At 39.6% G+C, this 24,644-nt stretch overlaps 1 protein-coding gene across 1 annotated transcript in view; it reads left to right on the forward strand.

Moving 5' to 3' along the window:
- Lrp2 (LDL receptor related protein 2) overlaps nucleotides 1-24,644 on the forward strand; it is a 172,310-nt gene that overhangs the window by 104,060 nt on the left and 43,606 nt on the right. Inside the window, exons 36-50 of the mRNA XM_008837820.3 lie at nucleotides 309-522; nucleotides 1,377-1,616; nucleotides 3,885-4,073; nucleotides 5,998-6,918; nucleotides 7,059-7,224; nucleotides 7,609-7,767; nucleotides 9,216-9,505; nucleotides 10,503-10,706; nucleotides 11,495-11,737; nucleotides 12,152-12,277; nucleotides 13,241-13,373; nucleotides 14,656-14,777; nucleotides 16,014-16,215; nucleotides 19,557-19,852; nucleotides 22,034-22,550. Of these exons, the coding sequence (XP_008836042.1) occupies nucleotides 309-522; nucleotides 1,377-1,616; nucleotides 3,885-4,073; nucleotides 5,998-6,918; nucleotides 7,059-7,224; nucleotides 7,609-7,767; nucleotides 9,216-9,505; nucleotides 10,503-10,706; nucleotides 11,495-11,737; nucleotides 12,152-12,277; nucleotides 13,241-13,373; nucleotides 14,656-14,777; nucleotides 16,014-16,215; nucleotides 19,557-19,852; nucleotides 22,034-22,550 (4,022 nt within the window). The remainder of the gene's footprint in view (nucleotides 1-308; nucleotides 523-1,376; nucleotides 1,617-3,884; nucleotides 4,074-5,997; nucleotides 6,919-7,058; nucleotides 7,225-7,608; nucleotides 7,768-9,215; nucleotides 9,506-10,502; nucleotides 10,707-11,494; nucleotides 11,738-12,151; nucleotides 12,278-13,240; nucleotides 13,374-14,655; nucleotides 14,778-16,013; nucleotides 16,216-19,556; nucleotides 19,853-22,033; nucleotides 22,551-24,644) is intronic.

A 24,644-nucleotide genomic window follows, 5' to 3' on the forward strand; every position in this document is an offset into this window, starting at 1 on the left:
TGCATACTCACACATTTCTGTGCATCCTTACCTGGAGTATGATGTGCGTGAGCAAGAAGGTTAGCATTTTTTCTTTGCCCTGCTCTATGAAGAAGTGAACTAACCATCTCAGCGAAAGACACTGAAGAATATTTGGCTGCTCAGTCTAATTGTGATGGACCAATTTCACAATAGGTATGAGAAAGCTCTAGAAAGGATAGAATAGCACAGAAAAGTGAGGTATATTGTTAGAAGAATTCTAGTTTGAACATGTTCTCTCATTTCATTTAATGTGAGTCGGTGACATAATGAAAATTCTGGTCCTTCAGATCGAGAGAGGAAATGTGGATGGTACGGAACGCATGATCCTGGTGCACCACCTGTCCCACCCGTGGGGACTTGCAGTCCATGGTTCCTTCCTTTACTATACTGACGAACAGTATGAAGTCATTGAAAGAGTTGACAAGTCCTCCGGGAGCAACAAAGTTATCCTGAGAGATAACATTCCAAGCTTGAGGGGCCTTCGAGTTTATCATAGGCGCAGTGAGTACATGTTATTGAAACATCTTCATATATGTGATACATATTCACACATACACCAAGAAGCACTGTTCAGACATGTGTAGTTCTTTTGTTGGATGACTTCTGAGAAAGGGTTAGCAGGTATGAATTTTTAGTCATACCCGAAATACTCAACCTGTTTTCTCTGTAGGAAATCTAGTTTACAATTCACTCTTTTATGTTAGTTTCATCATTTTGAGGGTTTCTTTTCACACTGACATTTTATAGATTTTAATCTCTAGAGATTTTTAATTACTTTGTTTCCTATTTTTCGCTTGGTATTTGTTCTTACATTTGATAAAAAAAGGCTTTTAAATATACTCATGTTTGAAAAAAAATACCTATCACATTGTTGATCATGTAATTGAACCATCATAAATAAAGTGTCAGTGCATGGGTTAAGAGAGGAAAAGTTAGTATAGAGACTTCTGACTTAATTTGCATGCTTCATAGAAGAAAAGTAATTGATGCTCCATTTTTCTAACTGCTGCGCAATACTGCCAATACTCTGAAAATCTTTAGGTGTATTGCATAAGTACTTGTCTTTCAGTATTGTTTTTAGGCTGCTGGTCCAGTTACTACTTGTTTGTTAGTAATTTTTTTTAAATAAAAGTATCTCACTACATAGACTAGGCTGGCTTGGAACTCACTATGCAGACCAGGCTGGCCTCAAACTCACAAAGATCTGCCTGCCTTTGCTTTCCGGAGTGCTGGGGCTACAGGTGTGTGCCACCATGCCTGGCTTGTTATTAATTTTTATATTAAAATATTTGATTTAGTTAAAAACATTGAGTTGAACTGGTCAAAAGTTACAGACTGATTTTGATTTCATTTAGATGCTGCTGACTCTCCCAATGGCTGTAGCAACAATCCGAATGCTTGTCAGCAGATTTGCCTGCCTGTACCAGGTGGAATGTTTTCCTGTGCCTGTGCCAGTGGATTTAAACTCAATCCTGATCGTCGGACCTGCTCTTCATATAATTCTTTCATTGTTGTTTCCATGCTGTCTGCAATCAGAGGCTTTAGCTTGGAATTGTCAGATCATTCAGAGGCCATGGTGCCAGTGGCTGGCCGAGGTAGGCAAACTCAGAAATAAGTAAACTTCGATTCCATCTGGTGCCAAATCCTTGGTGCCTTAAAACATTTCTTTGTGTTAGGATTCAGCACTTAATGAAGTCATGGTTCCCTTTAAATAAGCTGGCTAAGCCCTGCATGGTTTATACATTTCAGTGTACTAGAATCTTTTGGAGGGTTATTAAACCTAGAGCTAAGCCAATCCCTATCCCCAAAGTTTTCTCATTTAGAATTCTGGTGGAAGGCCAAAAGAATCTGCATTTCTAAGAGGTCCTTGGGGTAGGTTGCTGGTTCATGAGAAGTGCAGGCTTAGAGCAATATAGAACATAGTATGGATTTTCAAGGAGACAGTGTTTAGGAATACTGTGTCCTATTTATGTTAATGGAGAATTAGACTGAGGATACTCTATTATATGACATAGTAATAAAGGGGCCACAAATATGGTTTATTAATATATATCTTGTGAGGTGAAGTAAATGTCTCTCCTAAAATCACATTTTTGCAGTGCTTTATACATACTGCGAATGTGTAAAACCATAACTTGTCTCATAGATAACATCAGAGTTGTATGTTTGTATAAGAAGAACCATGTTTTCTAGCATAAAAGGAATAGGCAAGAATAGATCCTGTTTTAGCAAACCACGGGCTGGGCATGTAACTCAGTAGTAGGGTGCAAAGTCCTGAATTTGCTCCCCAGGATTGAAAAAAGAAAACAAAACAAAACTACAACTAAAAGAAAAAGCAAACAAGAAAAAAAGCTACATAAGTTGTATTGTGTACTAGATACAGACTCATTAGGAAGAGCGTAATATCCATCTTATCCTGCTCTTAGTGATGTCTAAGTTTAATCATTTGGTTAAGGTGGTCACAATCACTGCATTTTAAAGGACATTTCTCCGTTTCATTTCTGTGAAATATATGGTGCTACACTTCGGTCTTGTGAATAACTTGCTCCCTAAGCACCTTTTACAACCCATTTGCTTTAGTAGCCTCTGATCCTGTCTGCAAAGCTTATTTAATTGGGTTTGTAAATGGTCATCTATTCTGTCATTTCTTCACATTTATTAGTAATGTGCTCCATCTTTAAAAATTTATCATCATTTTGGACTCATTGTGTGTGTGTAGTGTGCTTATGTCTGTATATTCACATATGTGTGGGCACCAGTGTGTGCATATGTGCATGTGCATGTGGAGGCTACAGCTTGATGCTGGGTATCTTCCTCTGCACTTTATTTGGAGGGTAGGATCTCTCTCACAGAACCCAGAGCTTGCTGATTCAGCTCGTCTTTCGGTTGGAGATTCCCTGCTCCACTTCCTGAGGACTGGAATTATATGTGGCTTTCACACTCACCTTGAGTCCTAGGGGTCCTTACACTTGCACAGCAAGTCCTTTATCTACTGATCCATTTCTTGAGCCCTCAAGTTTAAAAAAACCATTTTAAATTATTTTTTGTTTGCTTGTTTCATTTTGTATTTTTGAGACAGGGTCTCCCTGTAGCCCCAGCTGACTTGGAACTCATCAGGCTGGCCTTAATCTCACAGACGTCCACCTGTCTCTGCCTCCCAAGTGCTGGGATTAAAGGCATGTCCCACTATGCCTGGCTTATACAAAATTATTTCTTAATTGTGTGTGTGTGCACATGTGCATGCATGTAGGTGCAGTGTCCAAGGAGAACAGAGGCATTGATTCTCCTGGAGCTAGATTTATAGGTGGTAATGAGCTACCTGATATGGGTTCTGGGAATTGAACTTGTGTCCTCTGTAAGAACAGCAAGAGCTCTTAACCATGGAGCCATTTCTCTAGCCCACCCTCAAGTTTTAATTTTAAAATTTAGTGTGCTATAATCAATCAACATAATTGTTTGATGCTTTTGTATCTCTATTATCTATCATCTATCTATCTATCTATCTATCTATCTATCTATCTATCTATCTATCTATCTATCTATCTCTATCTGTCTGTCTATCTATGCATCATTTCATGGTGTTTGAGTTCTTCATGGTATAATAGGGTCTTACAGGCTCACCTTGTGTCTTTCCTGCCCAGCTTTATAATCAGTCATTTATTCCCAGGAGCTAGAATTCCTTCTTTATTGTAGGAAATGCTATTTTGAAACCAAGATGGTAGGGATGCTCATTGCAACTGGTTAAAAAAATAGCTTTATGCAACATTGGGTGGGCTGATTAGATTGGGGAATGGAATTTTAGAGGAAGGGAAGACATTTAGAAGTGCCAGTTCAGTGGGCTGATCTTTTCTCAAATGTTCTAGGACGAAATGCACTGCATGTGGATGTGGATGTCGCCTCCGGCTTTGTTTACTGGTGTGATTTCAGCACCTCTGTGCAATCTTTTAATGCGATTCATAGAATCAAACCAGATGGATCTTCTTTTACCAACATCATTACAGATGGCATAGGACCAAATGGAGTCCGGGGTATTGCAGTGGATTGGGTAGCAGGTATGTGATCTGTTGCCTTTGTACTTTCACCTCTGTCATCTTATTTTTATGTAGGAGAGTGTAGACTAGCTACTTGTTTTTCTAGACAATCATTGAGATCATTTAAGACTAAGATATGTGCTCACTAAATGAAAGATAAGGTGTTTCAGTTGACAGACTCATTATGGATTAATCATCTCATTTTCTTCTATTATTCATATAATCAATCAGGGAAAAAAGTGAGAAATATTATATTGCATTGATTTGTACTTTTTTAGTTAGATTTTGCAGCTAATTTTTGGATTGTGACTGGCATTCATTTACTTTAAAGCCAAGCAATTTTAGTTGCAAATTAATCGCTACCTCTTATCAATGTATAAAAGATCATTAGGTACTTTTCTTTATTAGTTATATTGATACACCTGATAGTACTATGTTAATTTGGTTGTATTGATTCATGCACTTAGTTTTGAATTGCCACTCATTCTTAATGATTCTTGGAAATACCATATTGCAAGTTTTTTGAATATATCCAATCCTAATTAAAATGCGTATCCTTGTATGTTACTGAGCTTTCTTTATAAGTAGACATCATTTATAAATTTTAACAACTATCATGAAAATCTAGGTATCACAATAAGAATCTATTGCAAATAATAAATATGGTAGCATAGTTAAGTAAGGTTTTGATGTGTTTCTAACTCCCATGTCTGATTTTTTTTTTTCATTCCTGATTTGATAGTGTTGATAAGTAAGGTTAGTGCAGTGTGGCCAGTGGGACAAACGTAGCCCACCGTCTGCTTTTGGACAGCTTTGTTGTGACATACTTATACTCATTCATTTAGTGTTGTCTATAGTATTTTTCATGTCACAATGGCAGAGTTGAATACTTGTGAAAGAAGTCATATATTTTGATTGGATATGTTGGCCTAAGCCTATAACCAGCACTTTGGAGAGGAGGCAGGTGAATCAGTAGTTGAAGGCCATCCTCAGCTACATAGTGAGCTCAAGGCAAGTCTTTGGAATACATGGGACCCTGTTTCAACAAACCATGCAACCTGTGCAGCCTAAAATACTCACTGTCTGACCTCTTACAGAAGTTCGCCAACCCTGGATTATGGGATTGGAGATAGGTACCCACTATTATCACCCACTCCCAAGAGCTGTAATAAAAAAGGTGTATCTGTAACATATTTCACATTGGATTCTCTAGAGGTATTTTGAGGCAGATATGGGAACAAAATATATGCACAATATTGATAGTTCAACAATCAACTTCACATGGAATCAGCAAAGTCAGTAATTTGGAGTGCAGTGTTATCAGTCTACTGCATCCATTAGATTATCTTTACATGATTGTTATTTTGTTCTAGCATTTACATTATACTTTAATACCAAAGGGAAACAGATTTTGGATTGGGTGGCCTTTAAAAGGTCTATGAGATGAAAACATCTGCATTCTTTAGGATTTTTGAGGAAAAGACTTCATTGCAATCTTACCTACAAGAGCATCTGAGAGCATTGGTAACAACCTGAGGTACTCCTGGGTATCTTTCTTATGTGTCTCTAGTCATGCTGGAGTATAAGTTATACCATGATAAAGTGTGTTTGATTAGTGCTTCAGATAAAAGAAAAAAGACATTCTGGAAAACACCCTTCAGTAGAAAGTGAGCACAATGCTTTTTATGAAGTTTGATCTCTATTAAAAGCTGAAGATGGACAAATTTCTCTAAATTTATAAGAAGCACTCTCTTTAATTCCTAAGCACAAATGTTTACTTTTCTAAGCTTACCCTTAGATAGGTATGTTCCTGGAGAAGACAACATACACTGATCCATACCTCAACCTTACATATGTTTTGTTTTGAATTTGAAAAGCCCGCCACCTACTACTTTTTTTCCTCTTGGTTTTTTACTTATCAACATTGTCTTTGATTTTCCCACAGGAAATCTCTATTTTACCAATGCCTTTGTGTATGTAACACTGATAGAAGTGCTACGGATCAACACCACCTACCGCCGTGTTCTCCTTAAAGCCACAGTAGATATGCCGAGACATATTGTTGTTGACCCCAAGAACAGATATCTCTTCTGGGCTGATTATGGGCAGAAACCAAAGATTGAACGCTCTTTTCTTGACTGTACCAATAGAACTGTACTTGTTTCTGAAGGCATTGTCACACCACGGGGCTTGGCAGTGGACCATGGCAATGACTATATTTATTGGGTTGATGATTTCTTAGATTTAATTGCAAGAATCCATATTAATGGAGGGGAATCTGAAATGATTCGTTTTGGTAGTCGTTACCCAACTCCTTATGGTATCACTGTGTTTGGAGAGTCTATCATATGGGTAGATAGAAATTTGAAAAAAATCTTCCAAGCTAGCAAGCAGCCAGCAAACACAGATCCACCAACAGTGATAAGAGACAATATCAACTGGTTACGAGATGTGACCATCTTTGATGAACGTGTCCAGCCCCGGTCTCCAGCAGAGGTCAACAATAACCCTTGCTTGGGAAGTAATGGCGGCTGCTCCCATTTCTGCTTCGCTTTACCTGAATTGCACATGCCAAAATGTGGATGTGCCTTTGGGATTTTGGAAAGTGATGGCAAGAGCTGTGCCATTCCAAGAGAAGATTTCCTCATCTATGCCTTGGATAATTCCTTGAGAAGCTTACACTTTGACCCTGAAGACCATAGCCCGCCTTTCCAAGAAATGAACGTGCAAAGAACTGCCATTGCTTTGGATTATGACAAGAAAAATAATAGAATATTCTTCACACAAAGTTTAAACTCTGGACATGGCCAGATTTCCTATGTCAACCTGTACTCAGGGATCAGTTCTCTGACTGTCATTGCTTCAGGTAAGTGCACACAAGGTAGAGTTGACCTTGACGGTAGTTAGAATGAAGTCAACACATTTAATTGAATGACTGTTCTTAATGCATATTGAGGCTCTACCATCTTCCTGTGTTTATGCATGTATCTACTGTTGTGTGTCCAGATATAGGTACTGCTGATGGCATTGCCTTTGACTGGATTAATAGAAGAATTTATTACAGTGACTACATCAACCAGACAATTTATTCCATGGCTGAAAATGGATCTAATCGTTCTGTGATAGCCCGTGTTCCAAAACCAAGAGCAATTGTGTTAGATCCTTGCCGAGGGTATGCTGTGGTCTTCTTTATTTATCTGCTTATTTGAGGATGGAGTGGGGTCAGGAATTACTTCATGTGCACAGAGAACCAACATTTTATGGGCTTGCACAGAAACAAAAGCTTTAGGTGACCTTTACCTGGAAAGGAGAGTAAAGTGAGTAGCAATCTTTGATTGCAGGAAGGCTGATGACTTTCTAGGAAATCAGTGCTCTAACTTGGTAAATCCATTTTGGGATTGTTGTATGGGTAGGAATAGAGTATTTTTTATAGTCACCTGTATATATATGATCATTTGCAATGAAAGAATGTTGTTACTTTTTAAAAACTATTAAGTGAAAAGTCTTAAGAAAGTTCCTTGTGTGAATTAAATTATGGCTTCTTTTGCATGACTAGGTACATGTACTGGACTGACTGGGGGACAAATGCCAAAATTGAGAGAGCCACACTGGCAGGAAACTTTAGGGTCCCCATTGTGAACACCAGCCTGGTTTGGCCCAATGGACTCACTTTGGACCGCGAGACAGACCTTCTGTACTGGGCCGATGCTAGTCTGTAGGTATTTTTGATTCATGTGGGTGTTGAGAAGATGAATTATTCCTCCTACTTCCAAAGTACAGGGACTTGCTTAAATGTGGTGAAAATTTGATATACCAGAAAGACATTGCCTAAATGTAGAATTGCAGTTTTAAGAACCATTTTCTATTCTAGATTGCTGAACCTAGCCATGAAAATTTATCTTTTTCATGAGTGTGACTCATTATGAACTAAAATACATCTAAATTTATAATCACCAAATAGATCTATGATTTCAATTGTAATTGTAATTATAATTATTCAACTTTGAATAACTTAAATGAACTTAGATTATTTCCTGGGCTTGATCTTTCAGTATCTTTTGTGGTCTTTTGGATACAAGGTCTCCATGTAGCCCCAACTGGCCTGGAACTTACTATGTAGACCAGGCTGGCTTTGATCTCACAGAGCTCCACCTTCCTCTCCTTCTTGTGTGCTAGGGTTAAAGGTGTGCACACCTTTAATGACTGGTTTTCAGTGTCTTATTTATTTATTTATTTATTTATTTATTTATTTATTTATTTATTATCTTTTTTGAGACAGGGTCTCTCTGTAACCCCAGCTGACCTGGAACTCTCTGTATAGACCAAACTGGCCTTGAACTCACAGAGACGGAACTTCGTCTGTCTCTGCCTCCCAAGTGCTGGAATTAAAGGCATGCACTGCCATGCCTAGCCCTCAGTGTCTTTTAAAACATGATTTCCTTTGCCTGTTGCTCTTGGCCCTGTTTTCAAACTGATCCTTGGCATGCATTTACAGTCAATTTCACATTTTTCTTTTAAGCTTTTGTCCACTCTATTTTGTAATATAATGTAATTTTGCTGTGTAACCTTGAAACACATCACATTCCAGTCATCCTAATGGAATAGTTGAAGGACTGAAATGACTTTGTTCATTGCATTTGGTGTCTACATGTGAGGAATCTTTGAATTTCTTATTTCCTCATGATTACTGGCCCTGTGATGATAAGCAGCTGATCAACAGCCCGATTTTTTCATCATTTTCTCATGTGAACCACGCAGTTATGTTTAAGCCTACTTTGGGATCATTCTATGTGACTACCTCAGAGTAATCAATGATAAATTGAGAAAGCATTAGGGAAGGACAGACACTGACATTTTATTGCTGTGTTCCACCCAGGTTCCACTCATCACACGAATCCTTTCATAGTTTTCTGACTTCTGATGTCAATTTGGCTCTTTTGTAGCAGGTCTTTAGGGATATATTCATCTCTGACAATAAATGATATAGGTAGGCCAGTGTTTGATAAGCAAATAAGAACTTACATCACCAAGAGAAACATGCCTTATTGCCCTGTGTGCCACTTTAAAAGACACTTGGGAACTTGTGTAAGTGAATGCCCAAGCCTAACTATTCTTTCTGGGTTTCAGCAATTGTTTTTATTGCTCTTTTTAACTTCATTGCAGGCAGAAGATTGAGCGCAGTACTCTCACAGGCACGAACCGTGAAGTCGTTGTCAGCACTGCCTTTCATTCTTTTGGCTTGATCGTCTACAGCCAGTACATTTATTGGACTGACTTCTTCACAAAAAAAATTTACCGAGCTAACAAATATGATGGGTCAGATCTGATTGCGATGACCACCAGCTTGCCTGTCCGGCCTAAGGGCATTTCCACAGTCATGAAAAATGAGCAGCAGCAGTGTGGCAATCCTTGTGATCAGTTTAATGGGGGCTGCAGCCATATCTGTACACCAGGTAAGGGGTTAGGTGTGAGGATGAAAACCAGTGGAATAGTAACTGTGATGTTTGTGATGATGAGATGATGAAAACAATACCTGGTATGGGAGGCTAAAAGAATATCATCTCTAACAAGAAAGGAAGCTCAAATTCTCCTTGATTTAAGGTTAAACTAAGGGCATCTTTGGAGAAGAAGACTTTGTGTTTCTTTTCTCTTCTACATAGAGCTGTCCTATGAAGGCAGTTTAAATGGAAGCTTGATGGAGGGATAAAATAAGATGAGGATTATTCACGACTGTGTAGGAATTCAATGTACCTTTTCTGTTTAGGAGGTATTATTTGTAGTTTGATACTTTATGGTGAAATATGTATTTTATAGAGGGCAACTTCATAAAAATATTTGCTTTTTTGATATTGTGGCTTTGCCTGCATGTAGGTAAGTGCACCTGTGTCATGCGATGCCCGAGGAGGTCAGAAGAGGCTATTGGATCCCCTGGAACTGGAATTATAGACAGTTGTTAGCTGCCATTTTGGTGTTGGGATTAAAACCCAGGTCTTCTGCAAGAACAACCAGTATTTTTTAAAAAATATTTTTATTTATTATTTTCATTTTGTGTGTATGAATGTATTGCCTACATGTATATGAGTGCAATGCTGCGGAGGTCAGAGTTAAGGACGGTTCGTAGCTGCCATGTGGGTGCTGGGAATTGAACCCAGGTCTTCTGCAAGAACAATAAGTGTTCTTAACCACTGAGCCATTTCTCCAGCCCACAGATTTTTCTAAGAGAATCATTACACTGCAGATGTGTAGTAGTTTAATAGTAGAGTAAGCCAGCCCCTTTGTTAGAAATTAGTGGCTGTCCTTTTTAGTGGAAAAAATGACTTAAAGTATAGTTGAAAGGTGAACAAGCAGTGTTATTGTATGGAGTATTCAATCTCCCAAGTATTGAAAATGCTATTCTGGAGGAGGCTAACATTAGTTCCTCTACCCATGCTTTGCTTCTTCTGGTCCCAGGTCCAAATGGAGCCGAATGCCAGTGTCCACATCAAGGCAACTGGTATCTGGCCAACAACAATAAGCATTGCATTGTGGACACTGGTGCCCGGTGTGATGTATCCCAGTTCACCTGCCGCAATGGGCTCTGCATCCCAGAGACTTGGAAATGTGATAATGACAATGACTGTGGCGACGGCAGCGATGAGTTGGAAACTGTCTGTGGTAAGCTGGAGTGTTTTTCTTAGGAGCTAAGAATGCAGTTAAGTAGCTGTTTATACAGATAACTGTGCATGAATGGTTGGAAATTTGTGTCTAAGTATCCTGTTAGAACCAAAAGCATTCATTCTGATAACCTAAACTGCATTTCTGTTAAGTCACATCTGTGTGTTTATAAGTAAAACACTATATTAAAATCCTGCCTTTCACAGTCATAGTCTGCATAGCTTTAACATGTTACCTAGACTTAGACACCTCATCTATGAAACTGAGTGGCTACTAGGGTCTTATAAGACCCCAGAGAGCATACTGTGGTGCACGATAGCATGGCACTAAGGGTGCCAGCAGGTGACTTAGCATTTTATCAGTCTTCATAATAGGAAGATCATCATTGTAGTACTTGATTTAAAACACTGTCAAGTCTCAGTTTCCTTGTCAATGGAATAAGGCACAGTTGACTGAAGAAGTTCTGAAGTTGGATACCTTTTATTAGCAGGCAATGCAGGTCCCGGGAAGTTTCTTTACCCAAATGTGCTTTTGCGTGCTTCTCTGAGACTGATTGTAAAAACAAAAAATGTGGTGATTTTCACTTAAAATACTTTATTCATTTAAAGAGGCATAGAACATATAACTTGCTTAGTCTAGGTGATTTAAAATGCTATCTCACTTTGCATACATTCCAATTTTCAACCAGTTTTGTTTCAGAAGGTAAACTAAAAAGAAGCCTATTTTTATTTAGTTGTAAATATGGCAATATGAAAAGAGATTCTTCCAATGTCTTCTCTTCCTCTTAGCATTTCACACTTGCCGGTCGACAGCCTTCACTTGTACCAACAGGCGATGTGTCCCATACAACTATCGCTGTGATCACTATGATGATTGTGGTGACAACAGTGACGAGGCAGGCTGCCTGTTCAGGAACTGCAACAGCACCACAGAGTTTACCTGTGGCAATGGGAGGTGCATACCGCTCGATTATGTCTGCAATGGCCTTAACAACTGTCATGATAATGACATCTCAGATGAGAAAAATTGCCGTAAGTTTACAATTGGGGCATGTGGTCTTACTTAGATCATGGGAGATGACATTTTACATGAAAATTATTGCTTTCTGAAAAAGAAAACCCTAAGTGCTTGATATAATCAACTAAATGATTTAAATCCCACTCAATATCTCAACTGTTTGCTTAAGCTGATGCATCTCTACAAATCTGCTTCATATACATGTTCTCTGCAACCCACAAATTTTTCTGCAACCCTAAGGCCAGTTGATTCTCTTTACTAGAGAATCCATTGGTAGCATGAGTGTCCTAGCTTGTGTGTCTCTGCATCCTTTAAAAATACCTCTGTTCTTGTGCTTTGAAACCTTTGCTAGGTTTTTTAGCATAGACATTGTTTATGGTACATTTGGTGGAGCTGTTCTAAACGTTTACCTGGTTTTCTCTTTGCAGCCCCTCGCACTTGCCAGCCTCCACTCACAAGATGCCAGAATACAAATATTTGTATTTCTCGATACTTTTTGTGTGATGGAGACAATGACTGTGGGGATATGAGTGATGAAAACCCCACTTACTGCAGTGAGTATGAGAAAACTGCTTCTCATTCTGTGATGCCATCATGCATCATCTCAATGTACTAGCTTGATTGTGAAACTGAGCTTGCAAGTAGATGTGGAAGGCAGTGCTTTAAGATATCATTTGAGGGGTATGAGGTCTCACACCTCAAATGTTTTCTTCTGGAGGCCTGTTACAGTAGGAGAGCCACTTCTCTTAGTGTCCAACGTGTTTTATCTGCAAGGCCTACAGGCAGAATTTGCATATTAAGTTATTATTTACTTTGAATATGATAGTAGTGATGCTAAGTAAAAAGTACTTTTATATCTCTTAATTTTAAGTTTCAGAAACTTATTTAGCAAGTTGATTCATTGAAACTATTTACTGGTAGCTCACCAAATAACTTTGAGGCTATTAGTGTGAATAGATGCGTATTTTAAGAATTCTGTTTGTGGATCCCCTCCCAAGGAAATCATAGTACATCACAATTTTCCAATTTTGTGATTAAAGACTGTGTGGAGGACAGAGTTTAGAATTGGTAATAATGTCTTTTTAATTATTTCATTATAATTCACTTAACTGAAAAAAATCAAGAATTACTTTACATAATTTGTTTTCACATCTCAATGACAGTATACATGTATTATTGGGATAGGCTAGCTTTGAACTCCACTGAGTGTCCTGTCTCAGTCTCTTGAGTAGCTGAGACTGTTCATGTGTCATATTGTACCTGGCCTACTTTGGTATCTATCAAATAGAATTTTTGTTTTGTATTTCTGGAGTGTGAAACAAAAAAATTCAGGGAAACTGGAGAAGTATTTCCCTTATGTCTCTCAGACTCCTCCCTCCCCATAGAAACTTCCATAAAAGGCCGCTTTCCAGGCCTTACCCTTTCTTTCCCAGTTAAGAGATACAGGTAGATAGTCAAGACAGGTAGGAACCTGCTTGTGTTTTGCTCCTGGGTTTCATCTTCTGTCCCTCCTCCAGGAACATTCACATGCAGCAGCAGTGAGTTCCAGTGCACATCTTCTCCACAATGCATTCCACAGTCCTGGTACTGTGATAATACAGACGACTGTACTGATGGCTCTGATGAACCGGCCTCTTGTGGTAAGAGTCAGTAAGCATGACTAGCATAGGAAGAAGCTAGGGAAGCTTGGGCACCTCTACTCACTTCAAATGCTTGAGCCGTGTTACTCGGCTAAGTGCTCGTGCTCTTAGCCAGGAAGCTGAAACCACTCAGATGTTTATCAAAGACTTACTAGTGTGGGCACTGTGGGGAGCTGATCAAAATATGGAGGCTGCTGCTCGGTGCTGATAAAGTGAAATTATATTGGTGATGTCCCCGACAGTGTCTGAGTTGTAGCTGACTCTCCATTGGAATTTCTGAATTTTGGTTGTGTCGTGGCTTTTAAGAACCAAATGTGATTGGATTAATCGCATCTATGGGGAAGAACACATTGTAGAGTGAGGGCATCTGGCCACCTGACTTCCAGGGGCCCGCTTGAATAGCTAGGAGCAGTTGTATGTTGTTTGTATTTGAAGACTGCTCTTTACCTTTGCAAATTTCAAATCTGTATCCATGCACATGTAAAAGTAATTGTAAATATATCTGAAGACAGAACTTTTGTATTGTTTCTTTCTTTTTTTTTTTTCTGGTCTTTTTGGACAGGATCTCCTTGTAGCCCCAGCTGGCCTGGAACTCACTATGTAGACCAGGCTGGCATTGAACTCACAGAAGTCTGCCTGCCTCTGCCTCTGCCTCCTGAGTGCTGGGATTAAAGGCGTGCACCACTATGCCAAGTATTAGCATAGCTTTTCAGCTAAATTCATGCTGTTTCAGTCCCTGTTTTCTCCGAGGCTTAATTCTGTGGTGGATTTTCAATAGTGGTATTTGAAATATTTGGCCAAGTTTTTTTTTCTTACCTCAACACCATAAATTATGTAGGCAATAAAGAGCACATAGAGTTTTGAGTGTCATCGGAGGAAAGAATAACTGTTAGGTGATTATAGGACTTTAAAATTCATCCAAATGTAAGAATTATTGATAAGAATATATGAGTTTCCAAATTCATGGAACAAAAGTTAAAGCAATAGCAGTTAGTACCAAGTGTATGGCATATTTAAATTAAAAATATGGAGTTTATATACTATGTATCTTTATTATAACAATCCAACTAATAATATCCAGATATATATTGTGCCTTTGTACTGTCAAGTCACTATTTTTCTCTGAAACTTTTGGTTCTAATATATGTCTCATTGGTGGTCCTCTCTAGGTGTGTATGAACAAAGGACTCTGTTTATTTCCTATTGGTAACTGCTGTCAAGCTTCCTGGACTGTAAATCACTCTTTTCACTGAGACTTTTTTCTTTTCTTTCTTTTCTTTAGTATACTCTAGGCCAACCTGCAGAGCTAATGAGTTCACATGTGATAATGGCAGGTGTATTTCAAGAAACTGGATCTGTGATGGTGATAACGACTGTGGGGACATGAGTGACGAGGATGGAAGACATCATTGTGGTAAGTGAAGCTGGCTAATTCCTCAGCAGAATCTCACCCAGGGAAACATGGTGAGGCTTTTTGGGTTTGAAGACTCCAATTTTCAGGAAATTCCTGTTTAATTGAATGTATACTGATAGATGGACTGCTACCTGTCTGACATCATCTGCTTACATGGTTTACAATGATGAAAAAATGACTTGGTGTTTGTTTTCTTTCACATTTGACTAATGGAAATACTGTCTTACATTTCTACAGTAGAAGAAGGACATTGGTAACAGCTTTAGTGGCAGGACAGATAATCTCCCCTCCAGTTTCATGTACAACCTAGGGACTAGGGAGCTGAGAAGTTGCAGTATTCATAAGCGGATTACTGAACACAAATTTCCGTTGCCGGCAAAGCATGAAGTTGTTACCCAAAGTGCCTTAGTGGAGTGTCTTTCCTAGTAGAGCAGTAAGGACGGTGGTTTCCTGATGTTTGCACTTGACAGCGAATTCACATGCTATGGCTCTGGTTGTGGTCCACAGCTCTACATATGCACCATCACTGAAATGGGTGGCTAGAAATTACACTTAGGAGAATTGTAGTAACCTCTATCCCCTGCCTTCTGTTTGTCTATTTGCAATGGGGTTCGGTAAAATATTTTATTTTGTAGACATTAATGATTCTGCACCAGCTTGTGTATTCTGTATCATCTTTTGTCTCCCAGTGTCATATTTCTGACAACTCTGACCTCCCAACTACTCTCTTGCTGGGGGTGGGAGTGTGTTTGTTATGTAGTCAAAAAGGCCCTAGCTTCAGAGGAGGAAGACCAGTGTTTAAAGCTCTAACCATTTGTTTTGTTGGTTCTCTTGCTTTGATTTTGAACTTCAGTTTTCTCATCCATCAAATTGGCATTAAAATACCAATCTCATTTTGGGCTTATATGATTACATTGTAGAATCTTAACCACATTGTCAAAATGTAAAGTATTTATTCAAATTTTAAAAATGGGAGTAGTTTTCTGAAGCTTTGAGGGAAAAATATATTCTTATATAACTTATGGAAAACTAAGTGAGATGTTTTACTTCTGAGCCCATAGCAATTCAGATGGAACTTTGGAGGTATTTATGTTATGATCTATTATTACCATGGCTATGTGATTTGTCTTTCTATTTCCATTCATTTTTCAGAGTGTTAAATATTATAAAGCGAAATGATTGACTGTTTTGGAGAGCTCTGAGATGGCTTCTGATTCCTGTCTGCTTGAATTTCAGAGAATAGGAACTGTTCAAGCACACAGTTTCTATGTGCAAATAACAGACCGCCGAGCAGGAGGTGCATCCCCCAAAACTGGGTCTGTGATGGTGATGCAGATTGTGCTGATGCCCTTGATGAACAACAGAATTGTACCAGGAGATCGTGTGCTGAAGATGAATTCACATGTGGCAATGGACGGTGTGTCAGGGAAATATTCAGGTAAATTGGGGATTCAAACGTGTTCCTCCAAACCCCAGCTATCCATGGGGGCCAGGGCTGACTTACATAATGTAAGGCAAAGTGGCTGCAGGACCTAGTGTCCATGATACTCTTGGCTGTCTAAGAAAGTGTTTCCATTATTTTGAAATCAAAGGAGAAAAAAGGGGGAATTTCTTATGGATGAAGTGGCCCAAGAAAGCAAAAGCATCTAGGGCTTATGAAAGCCATGATGTGGCCTACAGAGGACAGGGAAGTGAATGAAGTTAAGTTGATACTAGAAATTTCTTTCTTGAAATGGGTGATCCTCTTAGTTTTCCACCTGGAGTACAGGCACGAGTACAAGAAATGTTTTGCTACAAGAAGAATAACAACTCCAACATGATAAGTGGAGCTTGGCCCTTAGGCTCAGGGTCAAGGAGATGACAGGGAGAGGCAGATATGGGGATCTAAGACCCATGTTCAGCTAAGGAAACAAATGTTACTTGGTGTCATGTGGGAGGGCCAGATCTTCTGTTTTAAAAGTTCAAAGCATGGGTTTTCATATGGTGATTTTAAATGGTGGAAACGTTTTAAATATTTTTACGTATTTTTATTTTATGTGTATGGGTGTATTGCATGTATGTGTGTAAGTACACCTGTGTGGTGCAATGCCTGTAGAGGTATAAAGAGGGCGTCGGATCCCTTGGAACTGGGGTTATGGACAGCTGTTAGCCACCATGTGTGTACTGGGAACTGAACCCAGATCCTCTACTCCAGTGCTCTTAATCGCTGAGCCATCTTTCCAGTTCCATGGAGACATTTTAAAATTCTTTTTTAAATTTAAATGTTTTATTTTTTATATATGTATGTTTTTTCTTCATGTGCCTGCATGCAATGCCTGGGGAGACCAGAAGAGGACATCAGATCCCCTGGAACTAGAGTTATCTACAGTTGTTAGCTGCCATATGGGTGCTGAGAACCGAATCGGGTTCTCTGCAAGAGCAGCCAGTGCTCTTAACTGCTAGGTCATCTTTCCAGTCCCCCAATTCAAAATTCTTAAAATACTATGTGGCCAATTTGAAGACTTCTGTAATTTTTTTGTGATGTGATTTCTTACCACATTCTTCAAATGGGTCTCTTCAAATAAATTATACATTTATAGTGCCCCAGCCTCTTATTACTCTATTTAGTAAATCTTTAGATAGAGAGGAAGTTCAGCAGAAGGCTGATATTTAAATATCAATTCTTAGGGAGTTAGAGAATGATAAAAGGCTTAGCCAAAATAGAGGAACCTTGAAAGGAGTTTATCCACGGGAAAAATTATTTTTGTTGTAGAACTATCTGAGATGAAAATAGGTATTAGGCATTTGGACACGTGGGACTAGAATTGAGAAGAGATATTGCATCCGCTCAGAAAGGTTAAAGAGCACACAGGCATATTGAGAGCACTGGGAACTGTTGGCCTACTACTCCTAGGGAAGAAGATGGAAAGATGTAGAAAGTGGGTTCAAGGTCAAAGCAGCAGAGGTCTGGGACCATTTATTTTAGTGATGGGTGCCCATTCACAGATACTGAGTTATGTCTGGAATACAGTGTGGTGCAGAACTGTGTACAATGGCATCCTGAAGAGGAAAACAAGGTTCTACGAAGTTTGCAAAAGGAGGAGCAGGGGCTCAGCCTTAGAGAATAACTATGACTGAAGAAGCAGTGGGATGTTGCCTAGAATGCATATTTTGTAGCATGACAAAACCCTTGTTGAGGCCCAAATAGCTGCTCCTGAATGGTAGTCTTTGCCATTGACAGTCTGAAGATGCTCAGGAGAAGGCATTGTCTCCTTGTCTCCTTTATAGCGAAGTAGCATTACATGCAAGTTTGTTTGCATTGAACTGAACTGATAGGGCTATGATCTGTGGAGTTTTATTTTGGTCATGAACATGATCCTCTCCCTACATTCTAGTATGCTGTGCTTCTATTTGAATCTTCTGAATTCAGTAGTTAATACTGTCACTCTTAGTAAGACCCGTACATAGGATCTAGGGAGTAGAATTGCAGCAGGTTTTGGTTTTGTTCAGGCTCTGGGTTGCCCCTTGCCTCTTTTTCTGAGCTCTGCCTTTATCCTTACGACCATCTCAAGGCTTCCTTACCAACAGCCTTCCAGACTTTTACTGATTCCAGTCATCTTCTCTTTTTATTCTTTTCTTACATTCCCTTTTCCTCTTTCTTTCTCTTTTTTCCCAATGCTATGGCAGAATAGAAAAAAAAAATATTTCTCTGAAACCTGAGCTACAGGGCCAAGTGGGCTGAACCAGTTTGGTTTGTCTTCAGCTTTCCTCACAGCTCCATGCATGTTGCCCTCTCAACCAGCACTCGGTGTGTCAGTTTCATGGTTCCGTGCATACATTTGTTGGCAGTGCCCTGGGTTGTGGATTGCAGCTGTAGTAGGCAGATGTGGTCACTGACCCGCTGTAAAATTCTGGTGTCTTAATAGCTCACAGGGCTTTGCCCCAGCTCCTATGTCTTCTATGGTTAATTGTTTGTATTGTCAAGCATTAGCTTTACATCCTTAGCCCAGATTTCCTTACACTTATTATGAAATTTTACTGTCACCAGGACCTTATTCAGTAAGTATGACTTTTTATGGGATCCTGTAATAATGTAATGAGGATAGACCAGTATATGGAATTTCAAGAATCTGTATTATCTTCATGATGTCTGGGGACAGTAGGACCCAGAGTAACTCTTAAGGCTGCAGTGCGCCTTCTTCCTTTGCTAATTGAGTGACTTTCCCTCCTTCCTGTCACCTTAAACACATCTCATGATAGATACATTGCAGTAGAATTATCTGAAAGATAGAAGGAATGGGTCTGCTAATACAAACATTGGAAGACAGTTGTTTTTAAAGGACAAATCCAATAATATTATCTTTTATAGGATATCCAACTTACCCTAAGGATTTATACTATTTCTAAATGATTTGACTGAGATATTCCCAGTGCCCATAAGCTATTTCATGAGTTATGAATATATGAATTCTTTTGCTATGTCCATAAACTATGATAGGGTAGGTAAACACAAAATTACAATTTTTTTAAATTAACCTATTATTTAGGGGAAACACCCACATTTTTTATGCAGCCACCATCACTTGGGGAAGTTGTGTGGAATGCCAAATTATGGATCATTCTAGAGTTGGAGATTGGTGGGGATGATGGAGATTTTGGTGGAAGAGGGCTAAGGCTTTGGTGAACTTGTTAAAGTGAACAATCTGCATTCAGGCAGATAGAGGAGAAAGCAAATCCTCAAGTATGTGTGAGTTGAGACTTGACAACCTCTTCAAAATGGTCCTGGGTCTCATAACACAGGTGTGACCGGCACAATGACTGCGGTGACTACAGTGATGAGAGGTCCTGCTCCTACCCGCCCTGCCAGGCCAATGAGTTTACCTGCCAAAACGGACAGTGCATTAATAGGAACTTTGTCTGTGATAATGACAATGACTGTGGAGATGGATCAGATGAGCAAGACCACTTGTGTCACATCCCGGAACCCACATGCCCCCCTCATCAGTTCAGATGTGACAATGGTCACTGCATCGAGATGGGGAAGGTCTGCAACCACATAGATGACTGCTCTGACAACAGTGACGAGAAAGGCTGTGGTGAGTACAGCAAAGAGGTATGGGAGAAGCAGAGGGGGCTGTACAGATTCTCAATCCTTTAAGGCCTGTCAGGACAACTTGTTTAATACTGTTGCTTTCATATCTGCAGGCAAAGATTTCTAGGTATACAAGGTAGGTGCACACACATTAGGGGCTAGTTAGGCAGTCACTGGAGAAAGCAGGCTGTGATTTTAAAGCATTGCTGAAGAAGGTATCCAAAGTGAAGAGAACATGGCGATGCTCTGTGCACTCTCAGAATGACTCACTGTCTGAGTGTCCCTAGATGGACTTCTTGGCTTGCTCTTCATTTCCATCCTTGGGTGCTTGGGAGCATCTCCACACTAACAAACAAATGTAAGTAAGCCAGTTCAAAGTTTATGGAATGAGCCCTGTTTGCTCAGCACCATCTTGAATGCCTGATGTTGACCGTCATGCTCTGCGGAGTTCATTCTTGATCATCCTTCTTCTTTCATGTTGGCATTTCTCGCTGACAAAAATTTAAGTGTTTTGAAGTTGAAACTATATCATTTTGTTTTTTTTCTTCCATTGGTTGTCATGAAATACATTTGCCTAATTGACCCAAAAGTGTGTGTGCGCACGCATGTGTGTGCATATGTGTTTGTGTTTATGCAGAGAAATTCAGATGAAAATGCTATGGAAATATGCAGAATAAAACATCTACGTGTAATATTTGAAAATTTGTAAAAGTAGGTTATTTCCTGAAGTACAAGAAAAATGTTCTGTTTCTACCAAGACTCAAAGAACATTAAATAAAGAAAAATACTTTTTGTATTGTTTGCTTTCTTGGTGTTCTGAGACAGAATCTTCTCTATGGCTCAGGATGAAATTCTGTCAAGCCTCATGCTTTAGTCTCCAAGTGCTGGGATTATAGGCTTGCACTGCCACACTTTGAGTCTTTTAGTTTTTTAAAATAATTTTTCTCTGCCTAAACTATAGGAACCAAATACTCTGTTGCACATAACTCAAATTGAAATGTTTACTTTGAAGAAAACATTCCAGTCTCAAGACAATAGAATCCCTAGCAATCTTGTAGGCATTATTCCTTTTGCAGACAAGGTAGTATATGGACAGAAAATGAATTGTTTAGGGTTACATGGAAACCAGCAGCAGAATTAGGCTCATTGGATCATGGATTTTTGAAGCATGTGAAGTAGTTTTTAAACTATCATTCATTGGTATAGATGGTTTGGGGGATGAGCTTGATCATGTGTCACAAGACCAGCTAGAGGTCTATCTGGTGTTGTGATGTACCTAGTGGTAAGCTCATCTCATCCCATGAGAGGTAGATGTGTGCATTTCTTCCTAGCCTTGATGCTCTGATAGTTGGAGACTGGCCAGAATGTATCACAGCACTGAAATCGAAGATGCTACAATCAGTACTTTTCTCAGAAACCTGTTATTCCAGCACACTGGGGAGACTCTTTTTCTCTTTTTCTTCTCTACCTCTTATTTTATTTTTAAGCTTATGGAGAACTGGACACAGTGGTTTGTGCTGGTACCAGCTACTTGGGAGGCTGATACAAGAGGATCGCTTTATTAGCCTGGGAGTTCAAGGCCATCTTGGGCAACATATCAAGACTCTGTCTCAAAATATAAAGTAATTGTTAAGGAAAGGTTGGCAACCACAGGACTACATGTCATCTTAAGCTTATCAGTTGTATTAATTGTTAAAAACCACTGATGAATGGCTAAGCTAGAATGTGCTGGATGCCTCTATAATTTTGTTCAGATGACTCTTGAATCCAGAAAAGTTGTGATTGCTATCGAGGCATAGCATACTGTTATTGTTCATATAACTGCTGTCAACAGTGTTGCATTGGCATTGTACAGAAATTAATAGCCATATTGGCCTAGAAAATTTAATTTTTCCCCATTTATATAGGCATGGCACACTGTTTTTAAATACGTAAGGTCTTATCAAAGCGAGTTTAGTCATAGACACTAATAAGGCATTCTCTAAATGAGAGGAAAAAAGGATTAAACTAGAGCGGAAATTGAAAAATTGGTGACTTCTGAATAACCCCTGGCCTTTGGAAATCCTAGCAGTTCATCTTTTAGAATGATTCACTAAGAATTGGCATTGTCTAGTAGGAACATTGACTTTGAATGTAATAGTCAGCCCATTGCTGCTATTCTTTAGTAACTGTCATTTGCCTACAGGCATTAATGAATGCCAGGACCCTTCAATCAGTCGCTGTGACCACAACTGTACAGACACCATAACCAGTTTCTACTGCTCCTGTCGTCCTGGGTACAAGCTCATGTCTGACAAGCGGACTTGTGTTGATATTGATGAATGCAAGGAGACGCCACATGTGTGTAGCCAGAAGTGTGAGAATGTAGTAGGATCTTATTATTGTAAGTGTGCCCCGGGCTACATTCGTGAGGCAGACGGCAAGAGGTGTCGACAGAACAGCAACATTGAGCCCTACCTCATCTTCAGCAACCGTTATTATCTGAGAAATTTAACCACAGATGGCAGGCTTTACTCCCTCATTCTGCAAGGATTGAGCAATGTTGTGGCACTGGACTTTGACAGAGTAGAAAAGAGATTGTATTGGATTGATATCCAGAAGCATGTCATTGAGAGGATGTTTCTGAATAAGACAAACAGGGAGACAATTGTAAGCCACAGAGTAACAGGTGCAGAAAGTCTGGCTGTTGACTGGGTTTCCAGGTAAGAAAATGCTGATTAAAAAAACAAACAACTTTGAGTGTGTGTTTATGTGTGTATGATGTGTGTGCTACATTCGTGGTAGGGATGTGGAGGTCAGAGGTCATGCTCTGGTTTGGGTTCTTGCCTTCTGCTTTGTTTGGGACAGGTCTCTGTCTTGTTCGCCACTGCCTGTGCTAAGGTAGCTGGCCCATGAACTTTGGGGATTCTCCTGTCTCTGTAAGAGACCTGAGACGCGGAAGTGCACTACTGTGTCCTGGCTTTACGTGGCTTCTGGAGGATTCATACTCAGGTCCACATACTTGTGTGGCAAGTGCTTTATGCAACTTTGAAATCTGTAAAAAAAAAAAAATGATGTTTTCATCTCAATAGGAAATCATTTCAATCTGGGTTAGTATGTGGATACATTTAATACTCTATATGTGTTTTTGGGGGGGGGGTCTTTTTGAGACAGGGTCTCCCTGTAGCTCCAGCTGTCCTGGAATTCTCACAATGTATGTATTCTTTAGTTGGGATATCAACTTAGAAGAGTCTATAGGAATTGACAGTTTTATTTTTTTTCTTTTTTTGTCTTTTTGAGACAGGGTCTCCTTGTAACCCCAGCTGACCTGGAACTCACTATGTAGACCAGTCTGGCCTTGAACTCACAGAGATCTGCCTGCCTCTGCCTCCCAACTGCTGGGACTACAGGCATGTGTCACTACACCTGGCTTGATGGTTTTATTTTTATGGAGAGAATGTAACAAAGGAAGAAAGAACACTGCTATCCCTAGCCCTTTCTTTCATGATAGTAAGGGATGACCTTTCACTCCCTGATGCATTCAGTCATTTAAAAATGCTAAAGACCCTCTATCTGTCAGATAGAGTAGTAGATGCTAGGGACCTGGAGGTAAACACGGCAGATCCATTCCCTGCTGCATTCCCTGCTGCACACATTTCATGGTAGGGGGCGTTTCTAAGATACTAACTACACTGAAATTAAGTTTTCTCCAAATATCATAAATATTCACTGCCAACCTGAGGGTCTTTGTTTTCTAAGGTGTTTAAATGTGATATGCTGATTTTTTAAAAAATTTATTTACTATTTTTATTTTATGTGCATGCGTGTATTGCCTGCACGTAGGTAAGTGTACCCGTGTTGTGCAATGCCTGCCGAGAACAAAAGAGACTGTCAGATTCCCTGCAACTGGAGTTGTGGATAGTTGTTAGCTGCCATATGGGTGCTGGGATTTGAACCCGGATCTTCTGCAAGAACAGAAGAATTCTTAACCGCTGAGCCATCTCTCCAACCCCCGATATAATGATTTTTAAGAGCTCCATTTTGCACACTGGAACACAGAATGTTCTCAGTCCTCTTTGTTTTTCCAGTAGTGGAGATTGAAAAAGTCTTCACATGCTCGTGAATAGAATCTGATCCTAGGGTCAGTATTTTGACTGGAATGGCAAGAAATTAATGAGAAAACAGGAAACTCATCAGTGTAGAGTGCCCTGTGGGATAGGGTAGCAGTTTCCCAGGACTTGATTTCTGCTTCCTCTTATAATTACACAACCTCGGGCTCTGCAACCTCATTAGGAAAAACAAGAATACTAATAGTCCCTCCTTCTAAAGTTGTAAATTTTGTCTTCCAAAGTCCTTGGTCTAGAAGGTAGGGCCAACCCATGGCCTATGAGCCACTTGTGGCCAAGGATAGCTATGAATATGGCCTACACAAAATTGTAAATTTACTTAAAACATTATGAAACTTAAAAATTTTTTAAAATTTATTTTTATTTTATGTGAATGAGTGTTTTGCCTGCATGTTTTAAGTGAACCCATGTCATGCAGTGCTCACAGAGGCCAGAAAAGGGTGTTGGATTACTTGGAACTGAAGTTACTAATGATTGTTAGCCACCATGTGGGGGCTGGGAATCAACCCAGGTCCTCTGAAAGAGCAGCCAGTGCTCTTAACTTCTGAGCCATCTCTCCAGCATAGAAACAACTTCTCCTCCTCTTCCCCCTCTTCCTCCTCTTCCTCCTCCTCCTCTTCCTCCTCCTCCTCCTCCCTCCCCCTCCTCCTCTTCCTCCTCCCCCCTCCTGTCTCCCTCCTTGTCCTCCTC

This window comes from Nannospalax galili, unplaced genomic scaffold, assembly GCF_000622305.1.
Source record: "Nannospalax galili isolate Female #2095 unplaced genomic scaffold, S.galili_v1.0 scaffold1398, whole genome shotgun sequence".
NCBI classification, from domain to species: domain Eukaryota; kingdom Metazoa; phylum Chordata; class Mammalia; order Rodentia; family Spalacidae; genus Nannospalax; species Nannospalax galili.